The sequence below is a fragment of the Eriocheir sinensis genome, unplaced genomic scaffold (genome assembly GCF_024679095.1).
Source record: "Eriocheir sinensis breed Jianghai 21 unplaced genomic scaffold, ASM2467909v1 Scaffold91, whole genome shotgun sequence".
NCBI classification, from domain to species: domain Eukaryota; kingdom Metazoa; phylum Arthropoda; class Malacostraca; order Decapoda; family Varunidae; genus Eriocheir; species Eriocheir sinensis.
Genome location: NW_026112286.1, coordinates 283,836 through 294,784, shown reverse-complemented (window position 1 = coordinate 294,784; position 10,949 = coordinate 283,836). Strand labels below are relative to the sequence as shown.

The 10,949-nt window shown below is 42.9% G+C and overlaps 1 protein-coding gene across 1 annotated transcript; it reads left to right on the top strand.

The window, feature by feature from the left end:
• Positions 1-2,255: 2,255 nt before the first annotated feature.
• Positions 2,256-5,004, top strand: LOC126994890 (uncharacterized). The gene is made up of 2 exons (XM_050854156.1): positions 2,256-3,775; positions 4,073-5,004. Exons 1-2 carry the CDS (start codon positions 2,805-2,807, stop codon positions 4,719-4,721), a joined length of 1,620 nt encoding a protein of 539 aa, XP_050710113.1. The 5' UTR covers positions 2,256-2,804; the 3' UTR covers positions 4,722-5,004.
• Positions 5,005-10,949: the final 5,945 nt, after the last annotated feature.

Below are 10,949 nucleotides of genomic sequence, written 5' to 3'. Positions count from 1 at the left end.
AGGATACAAAAAGGAAGTTAAGAGGAAGGCGATGGAAGAATTAAAGCAAGGCAGAGTAGGGAGAAGGGATAAGAGGCGAAATAAGACTTAGAATATATGAAAAAGTAAGAGGATATGAAAAAAAGTAGAAAAAGTTGGAAGAAAACAATAAAAAGGAGAAACTAAACACGGATGGGAAAGAAGAGAAAAAAAAGAGTTTTTTATTGGGAAGATTAATATTATGAGAATGTAAAAACGCAGAAAAGCAAAACGAGGAAGTACTAGTAAAAACAAAAATAACATACAAAATTGAAATAGGAGGAAGGAGGAAGATGAAAGGCAAGAACAATAAAATGAAAAGACAAAAAAGACAAAACAGACGATACAAACAGAAAAGAAGAAGGATAAAAAAAATATACGAATAAGGCTGAAAAAACGAAATAAAAGGAAGGATAAGTTAAAACACGGATGGGGAGGAGGAGTAAGAGGAAGAGATGAAAGGAAAGAAAACAAAATGGATGACAAAATTTAGATTGAGATAATGAGGAACTAAAAGAGGGTTTGGAGAATGGCCGCGCGGGAGAAAAGATGTGAGCCTAATTAAGAATGAGAGGGAAGGCAGGAAAAAAAAAAGATTAGAAGCAAAATTTGGAGTAAGATAATGAGGTAGCAGAAGAGCGTGACGACTGGAAGGAAGTAGAAGAGGAAGAGGAAGAGGAAGAGGAAGTGATTGAAAGAGGAGGAGAAAGAGGAGATTGAGAAGATCAACGTGCGAGAAAAAAATGTGTAAAGGCAACATAAAAAAAAATTAAAGGGATGAAAAAAAAGATTCAAAGCAAAATTTGGAGTACGATAATGAGAAGGAAGAGCGTGAGGTCTGGAAGAAAGTAGAAGAGGAAGAGGAAGTGATTGAAAGATGAGGAGAAAGAGGAGATTGAGATGGAAGAAAAAAAGATATGAGATAAAAAGCAAAGTTGGAGTAGGATAATGAGGAAGAAGAAGAGGAGAGTCAGGATTAGAAGGAAGTAGAAGAGGAAGAGGAAGTGATTGAAAGAGGAGATTGAGAAGGTTGACGTGGGAGAGAAAAAGTGTTAAAGGAAAATAAAAAAAGAAATGAAAGGAAGAAAAAAAGAACAAGATTAAAAGGAAAATTTGGAGTAGGGTAATGAGGAAGTAGAACAGAGTGAGGACTGGAAAAAAGTAGAAGAGGAAAAGGAAGAAGGAAAAAGGAGAATCAAAAAAGGAAAATCAATGGGAAACAGTTTAATTTGAGCAGAATGTATTGCAAAGACCGTCAGAAAAAAATGAAAAAAAACATAATAAAAAAGGAAAGAGGAAAAAAGGGAAAAATTGGAGAAAAAAAAACGATGAATAAAAAAGAGTGGAAGATGAAAAATGAAAAAAAAATGATGAAAACGTAGAATTAAAACTGGGAGAGAATGATCATAAGCAGGAGTAAATTAGAAGATGGGTGAGCGGAATAAAAGCAGACTAGACAAAAAAAGATGAGAGAGAGAGAGAGAGAGAGAGAGAGAGTTTTGTGGGAGCGATTTTCAGGTGGATGGAAACAATTTTGTTAGCAAAATTTTGACATTTTGATTTATTGATGAAGGAGTTATTGGCAAGTCGGAGAACAGATTTGGCACGATTCTTGGCATAAATGTGAAGACCATTATTAGCAAAAGTTATAGGGCTCCGGCACCTTCTGTGAGCTGCCTCAATCGTTGATAGCACGCGAACAAGCGTGACTAAACCAGGGAATTTTTACATGATAAATGAATAAGAGAGAGAGAGAGAGAGAGAGAGAGAGAGTCAGCAGGTGGCAGTAAGAGGTGGTGTTAAGTGTGTGTGTGTGTGTGTGTGTGTGTGTGTGTGTGTGTGTGTGTGTGTGTGTGTGTGTGTGTGTGTGTGTGTGTGTGTGTGTGTGTGTGTGTGTGTGTATTTGTAGTTCAATGCTAACAAGAGACAAATCCATCACCAAGGCTCCTGGAGGGCAAGGCGGGACGATCCAGTAGTTAACAAAGCCTCACGCCGCTGAACGCGTCATCTGTGAAAATTCAGAAGAAAAAAACTACCCGAGAAATCGTATTGTTGCAGCAGCTAAATATTTGTAACTGTAAATATTTTGTACGCCTCCCTTCATTGCCAATAATCAATATAAGGGAAATATATTTGTGTGACATGTTATTATTCTTGTAAGATTAATAATACGAAGTTCTTGCTGGGCTTGTGGCAAGAATTTTCGGCCGAGTGGTTCGTTGGGTAAGGTGGGCACGATGCGGCCAGTCCCAGCTCACGGCGGCTTCTCGGTGTGATGAGATGTGTGTTGCGGCGCCGGCAGGTTTAGGTGAAGGTGAGGGGATGAATTATGAGGGTTGGTGTGAGTAGAAGGAGCTAGGAGCATGAGGGCGTGGGTGCGGGGTTGGCATGGGCGTAATACTTGTTGCAAACATTCGGCCAGGGATGAGGGAGTGGGTTGTGTGGGTTGGTGTTGGTGGCATGAGGGCGTGGGTGCGGGGTTGGAATGGGCGTAATACTGGTAGCAATCATTCGGCCAGGGATGAGGGAGTGGGTTGTGTGGGTTAGTGTGGGTGGCAGGAGGAGCATGAGGGCGTGGGCGTGGGATGGGCGCACTACTTCCAGCAACATTTCGTCACCTGCATTACGTCCCATCGCCCCAGCGTTACACTCTCAGCCTTTTCTTTGAGCGTCCCCGCCAGTGGTCGGTGTAGCCAAGGCGGAACACGACGAGGAGAAGCCATCCCAGAAGAGGACAACGTTGATGACCTGCACGTTCCTGCTAAAGATTGTTCATTTACATTAAAATGACTCAGCAAAAACAAGTGAAGAAGTCTTGGTGCTGCGGGTGCTTCGGCTGGCTCTTCGCCAGGCGGAAGCGCCGCAGCCCCTCCGAGGAACCTGACGACATCGTCGAGGAAACCGAAAACGCGGGTGCCCAGGCCGATGCAGGGCAACAGGCCCTGGTCTGCCTGAAGAAGGCTGCTCAGCCTCTCGCAGTGGTGGAGGAGGAGATCCCCTCCGACACCTTGCTGGATGCTGATGGGGTGGTGGGGAAGGGCGAAAAGGAGGCCACTGGCAGGAGGCGTCAGACTCTCATCATCACAATCCACTTGGTGAAGAGAGAGAAGGTCCAGAAGCCAGTGGATGATACAACAGTCGCACAAAAAGACTGCACGCAATTGGAGAGCCATGGCAAGAGGGTTCAAACTCTCGTAATTACTCTGCACATGGTCAAGAGAGAGAAAATAAAGGAGGTATACGGTGAGCTCCCCTTAAAGCACCGAGGCACGGCTGGGGACGCTCCTTCCAGCAGGAGCAAGGCCGTTACCGGCCCACCGGAAAAGATGCCCCTTATCAGCAGCTTCAAACAGCGGGACGCATCTCAAACACCGGTCAAGAAAATGATCAGGTTCAACTTCCAAAACCTGAACACTTTCGTCAAAATTCGTGAGCTGTACTGTGCCTACGACTACTTCAAATATGGCTTCCCTCACTCCAGCATTCGTCCTGAGCTGAAAAGCTTAAAGGAGAGAGCAGTGGAGCCACAGGAAGAGCCAGCAAAGGAAGCAGTAAACAAACTGCCAGAGGCTAAGAAAACAGTTACAGAGGAAGCAACAGATTCAGCCAACAAAATCAATGAGCCACAACATCTCACAGGGATCCTCAAGAAAGGAAAGACGGCCAGCACCGCTCATAAATGTGTGCGCTTTAACTTCCAGAACCTGAACACTTTCGTCAAGGATCGTGAGCTGTACTGTGCCTACGACTACTTCCAGTATGGCTTCCCGCTCTCCAGCATTCGTCCTGAGCTGGAAAGCCTAAAGGAGAGAGCAGTGGAGCCACAGGAAGAGCCACCAAAGGAAGCAGTAGACAAACTGCCAGAGGCTCAGAAAACAGTAACAGAGGAAGCAACAGATGCAGACAACAAAATCAATGAGCCACAACATCTCACAGGGATCCTCAAGAAAGGAAAGACGGCCAGCACCGCTCATAAATGTGTGCGCTTTAACTTCCAGAACCTGAACACTTTCGTCAAGGATCGTGAACTGTACTGTGGCTACGACTACTTCAGGTATGGCTTTCCTCTCTCCAGCATTCGTCCTGAGCTGGACAGGCGAAAGGAGAGAACAGTGAAGCCACAGAAAGGGTCAGCAAAGGACGCGGTAAAGAAACACAACACACGACACCAGCAAACAGTTGGAGCAGCTCGCTGTGCACAAATGAATACCACTACTGAAGGGAAGTCTCCTAAAGGTATCCTGAAGAAAGAAAAGATGCCACGGTCCACCTGTCCAGGACATGTGCGCTTCAACCTTGGTAACCTCCGCGCCCCCGTTAAGGAACGTGAGGTGTACCGTGGCCAGGACACCTTCAGATACGCCGCGCCGCTCCAAGTCACTCAGCCTCCCAACTTTACCTCGAGGCCTTACCAGCAGCCCGTTAGATCCGCCTCTAACTCGCTGCGTGGCGCACCTCGGCACCTCGCGAGGCCGGCACAGCGGAGCAACGACTCCTTCCAGCAAAACAGTGGCTGGTATGCTGCACACAACTACACCAACAGCCGCCACTCACAGCACCGCCAGCACAACGCCAGCAGCCACGTCCCGCCCAGATACGAAACAAAGCATTTCTACGAGGGACAGACACATCGGGGCACCAACTCCCGCAGCAGAAGTCGTGCCAAGAGAGGCGCAAAGCCGAGTGGTGGCGAGTTTCTGTGAGCACCGGGCGAGTACACAGCGTCGTGATCAAACTCAAATGTTCAGCGACGTACAGGTGACGTACATTCCGGGTGCATTTCTCAACACCCGCTGAACAGTCACTGTCGCTGACTGGTGATAACAGAGACTGAGGAGTGCCAAGAAGCACCACAATCACACTGAGAGGAACGGCTCGCCAGCTGACTAAAATCACCATGCAGAGGAACGCATCCCATGGAACGGTGCCACTTCTACGGAACAAATTGTTCAAGAGTGTCGCATCTGTGGGGAGTGTTTGGACGCATGTGTGCTTACATTTCTTATCTTATATTTCAAATGAAAAAATAGAAAATATTGTCTTACAAAAAACCTTAGGCAGGGATAGTGGGGTCGTGTTGCACCTCAGAACAAGAAACGTTATGTAAGGAGTTGTCTGAACGACCAACTGTTTTAAAACTATATTTAAATGAAAGGTATTAGAATGCTCTTGCCTGTATGCTTCAGCTCAGTGTGATGACCTGAGTTTTATTTTCTCTATCATTCTCTGCGGAATGATTATAGCTTCCAGGTCTGAGACGCGTGCCCAGAGCGTGACGGAGGTGAGATCGGGATGGAGCCACACATTCCGCGTTATTCATTTATCATGGCAAAACTCCCTGGTTCAGTCACGCTTGTTCGCGTGCTATCAACGATTGAGGCAGCTCACAGAAGGTGCCGGAGCCTTAGAACTTTTGCTAATAATGGTCTTCACATTTATGCCAAGAATCGTGCCAAATCTGTTCTCCGACTTGCCAATAACTCCTTCATCAATAAATCAAAATATTGAAATTTTGCTAACAAAATTGTTTCCATTTACCTGAAAATAGCTCCCACAAAACTCTCTCTCTCTCTCTCTCTCTCTCTCTCTCTCTCTCTCTCTCTCTCTCTCTCTCTCTCTCTCTCTCTCTCTCTCTCTCTCTCTCTCTCTCTCTCATCAAGTGATGATGTCAACACACCAGTCTGGCCGTTCTAATTCTTCACTGACTGGATTTAATCAAAGTCGAACAAAATCAAATGAAAAAATAATAAAAAAATACGTCCACATGGTACACACTTATGTATCTTCGACCTTTTTATGCATGTAAAACACAGATAAAACTGACGAATTTTACGAGAAGTGGAACCTGGCATCCCACTCGCGGCTCTGCTGTGTGATTGGCTGTCAGGCCACGAGAAGGGCGGGGCGGAGGAGAGCTGTGCAAAAATGTGACACTAAAAGGAAGACGCGATTAGGCCACGGTTAATTTTACACACACACACACACACACACACACACACACACACACACACACACACACACACACACACACACACACACACACACACACACACACACACACACACACACACACACACACACACACACACACACACACACACACACACACACAAACACACACAATGGAAGAATAGTAACTGAAACATGGTATAACAAACCCGTAGACCTAAACTCAAAATAAGCATTCCAACTAATAACACTATCAGGAACACTGCCGCTACCACCACTACTAATCACCCACCACTTGAATAACGACCATTAACACCATCATGGCAGGCACTTCAACCACCAGGACTACCATATCCGCCCCCCTCCACCCTTCTTCCCGGCATCACCACTGCAGAAGAAAAGGAAGAGAATAGGAGGAAAATGATGAAAGCGGAATGCAAAATCGAAGGAAAAGTTTGTGGGCAGGAAAAAGGAGGAGAAGGAGTAATATGGAAATAATAAGTATGAGTAAGTGAGAGTTTTGAAGGAGTAACAGGAAGAAAAGAAGCAAAAGAAGAAGGACGAAGAAAAAAAAGAAAGGAAAAAATATTAGATGAAGTAAAAACAAGACTTGCAAAAAGGAAACAAAAAGATGAACAAGAAAACGGAAGAAGGAAATGGAAGAAAAAATGTCAAGGAATTATAACTCAAAGAACGTAGAGGATACAAAAAGGAAGTTACGAGGAAGGCGATGGAAGAATTAAAGCAAGGCAGAGTAGGGAGAAGGGATAAGAGGCGAAATAAGACTTAGAATATATGAAAAAGTAAGAGGATATGAAAAGAAATAGAAAAAGTTGGAAGAAAACAATAAAAAGGAGGAAAAAATAAACACGAATGGGAAAGAAGAGAAACAAAAGAGAGTATTTAAATGTCTAGAAATTGGGAAGATTAATATTATGAGAATGTAAAAACGCAGGAAAGCAAAACGAGGAAGCAGAAGTAAAAAAAATAATATACAAAAGTGAAATGACAGGAAGGAGGAAGATGAAAGGCAAGAACAATAAAATGAAAAGACAAAAAAGACAAAACAGACGATACAAACAGAAAAGAAGAAGGATAAAAAAAAATATACGAATAAGGCTGAAAAAACGAAATAAAAGCTAACGAGTACTCGCCTTCTAATCTCAAGAACGACAAACTAGCGGTAATTCTTATGAGAACTCCCATCACAGAACAAGCGGTTGATGGCCCTGTAGCTGTATGGTTAGCTGTGAATGTCTCTACACTAACTTCAGAATATAAACTTTGCATGGGTATATGTACATCGATAGTACAAAGTGGGGTCCAAATCTTCATGGGGGTGCATACAGATTATAAACTTAATTGAGATGAATGTGTGTCTGTGCACTACGGAGCGTCCAATTTCTATCTTTGTCGCGACAAACTACCTAAATTCGAGAATATAACTTTACAGATTCCTACTTTCTCCCTCTCTAATAATTTATATACCTTCCCCTCAGAAAAACTCAATTTTTTAGATTAACGCTTAGGAGACTGTTATGAAACGAAATCGTCAAATATCGGACCCCACTCTAGCTAGTGTTGATCATGAACAGATTCTGACTCTATCGGTGAATGTGTGTTCTTGTATATTTTATCATCCAATTATAATACAACTGAATGTCGTCTAACTCTATCGAGGTGAATGTGTGTTCTTGTCTTTCTGAGCGTCCTATTCTGATAATATAGGTTTGTTTTAGTGCAACTAATGTTTTTTTTTATTTCAGAGTGTCCGATTCTAATAGGTGAATGTGTGTGTTCTTGTGTCAATTTACTAAAAATTAAGATGCGGGGGGTGGAGGGTCAGCGGGGGTGTACAGGCTATGGTTTTTTTTTGACGACGACCTCCCCAGCGTTACCAGTGACGGTCCAACGCCACCTTAGTAGCGCATCTAGCGTGTAGCGAAGTGCCTTGAGCACACCTGTGAACATATAGGGTGACGAGCGCGACAGATTCTGCCTCCCGAATGGTCCAAATCGTCGACCGTCGTGACCGAAACCCATCCGTTAAAATAGTTCAGTTATCCCTACGCTCCAAATCGGGAGGAGGAAGCGTCGCATTCTGACTTTCAGTGGTAACTCACGATATCGGCGCGCTCGCGTCACGCATTTCATCCCTAACAGGTGCAGAATCGAGCGGTCCGGTCGCCCGGTTTGAGCCGTAAGTGGACTTTTTAGGGGGGGGGACACCTCATCGGGTCACTCCCGGCCAGTTAGCCGAGAGTTTCTCGGCTCGGGTGTTGGGCGGTGGGGTTCAACACGGTGGGGGGTGAGCAGCTAGCGAGCTGCAGTGGCTCACAGGGTCTCGGCTGACTTTACTCGTTGCTGGCAACGGTGAATTGACAAGTAGCGAAACAGTAGCAAACTTCGCTAGATCAAAATCGGACGGAGACCTCGACACATTTGACGATTCTTTTTTTTCAATTATGTCTTTCGGTGCTTCCGATTCTGACTTTGTAGTTGCTGGATGTGAAGTCTTTGGCTTCCAATTCTGACTTTATGAATGTAGTATAAACTCTAGCACGAACTAAATTCAGAATCGAAAACACATTCACCTCACATAAGGTCAGACGACATTCAAGATTCAGAATCGGAAGCTTCGGAAGACAAAGACATGCATTCACTTCAATCAAAGGTAGACGACATTCAGTTCGAACGTACATCTCCCTATGTAGATCCTAAATTATGGTTAACATAATACTAAAGTCAGAATCGGAAGCTTCGGAAGACAAAGACACACATTCACCTCACACAAGGTTAGACGACATTCAGTACGAACTAGATTCAGAATCGGAAGCTTCGCAAGACAAAGACACACATTCACCTCACATAAGGTTAGACGACAATCAATACGAACTAGATTCAGAATCGGAAGCTTCGGAAGACAAAGACACGCATTCACTTCAATCAAAGGTAGACGACATTCAGTTCTAACAATAAAGTCAGAATTGTAAGTCAGTGTGTTACTGGTTTACATACCTCATGTGTACATCTCTATGTAGATCCTAACTCCTTGTATTCGACTGTTATCTTCCGTGGGATACGATATGAACTTTGTTCGACGCGAAGAAGATATAACCGTAGCAGGACTCATCGAAACCAATAGGAGTCTCCTGCGAATAGCCAAAAGTATGAAGGATTTTATTAGCGAATATTTCATGAGAGTAGATCTATTTTGCACACCCTCTAAAATTGAGACAACAAAGGAAGGCGGACCGAGTCGTGAGCGCTGAGACTTAGGTGTGTTAAACATAATTAGCTATTTAACAGACGTGTGATTACTTGGCAATTCTTCTGTCAAGATACAGAAGGACGGTGTAATAATTTTTCAATCTAGTTAAAAGAATAATTATAATAACAATGAACGATTCGTCGATTTTGATATTGTTAATGGTCTTCGTAGCCATAAGCGTTACGTTAGTGGCTGTGTATCAGAATCGTTTGTTACATCGCGAACCCTTAATTGCAGAACAGGACGCAGACGTTAGTGAAATAGACGACGGATTGCTTTAGCAGCAGCACCGCAGGCAGCGATGGCTACTCTCTCTGACACCGTGAAGCAAAGAATTGAAGCCTTAGTTGACAAGAGGTTGGTTACACTTCAGAAAGAAATTCCGAATCAACCATTGACTTTGTACTTGTTATACGATTATTTGAAAAGATACATTGTTAGTAAAAATCTTGATACGTTTTATAACCTGTTTTTGAATAAATCTATGTTGGCTTTCTCAGATCAAGTGCTCAATTCAGAATCTTTAAAAACTAAGATTAGTGAAGTCATTAAAGTCAACTTAACCGAAACTGTGAGGAATCAACTGGCACGTATCGTGTCGAATGTCAACGAAGATATTATATTTGATTTAACAGTCGATGTTAAACAATTAATCGATGATCATCAATTGCTCAGTGAGAGTAATATGAACACACTTCTTCTTCAAGAATCCTCTTTGCAGAACAAACGACTTCACAAACAAAACCGGTTAAGTCTATTAAATTTTTATTTCGATGATAATACGCAAACTACCTATGTTAACACAAACATACCTCAACAGCACGGAGCCTTCCCGATCCAATTAATTGATAATACTTTTTCAGAAAATGATATAGTGCCTAATGTCTTTTTGTATATTTGGATCGACAAAATATCTACTGGGGCCAATATAATTAATTTTAAAATTCGTTTTAAAAACACTGCAAACTTTAAAGTGTATGTTTCCATGTTTTCAACACGTAGTGACAACAGTGATGCAACATACATTTTTCCAGCCATCCATGAGCTTATGAGTGTAGCAGACAGTCAAGGCGAAGGCGTCTTTTTGGTTCAAGTTAATACAGAACAAACTCCTCAGGCTGTTCAATCGGTAGAATCAAAACATTTTTCACCATGCTCGCCTACACTGAAGAAAACCTGTAGAAGTAAAAAAAAAATAAGGTTGGAATAAATATAACATTGTATGAATGTCTTTTATTAATTTGCAACCTACAGAGTTAGTTAGTTAACGTACCTTAGTACTGAAAAGATGATTCATATTATCATTTTGATCTCTGACGGTGTTTGAATATATTTTAAAGTTCGTAACTTGCGGTTGATCATTTTCCTGTTCTCTTCCAAAGTACAAAGTATTCGATATGGATTGAAGTAGCACAGGATTGTCGTTCAACAGTTTGATAACACCATGTCGTTTAATTTCGTTACTGGTCGTTAGAGTCATAGGTGCAATTCCATCGACGTTTCGACGTTGAGCGGCATCTATACTTTCGAAGCCTTGAACTATGGTATCAATCACCCTCTTCAGCTTGTCGCCACTTACATTATAAGCCTGTGATCTAAAGATCGATTCGCTATTAGTGATCAACTGATCCGCTTTGTTGAATCGTAAATTACCATGTTCGGGTAAAACCTTACCTTGTTTGTTCGGAAGAACAACCTGTTCTTCTAGGGA

Coding starts and splice junctions, on each gene's coding strand:
- LOC126994890 (XM_050854156.1), top strand. CDS start 2,805: ATGACTCAGCAAAAACAAGTGAAGAAGTCTTGGTGCTGCGGGTGCTTC. Junction 3,776..4,072: donor TGTGCCTACGACTACTTCCA/GTATGGCTTCCC, acceptor CGACTACTTCAG/GTATGGCTTTCCTCTCTCCA.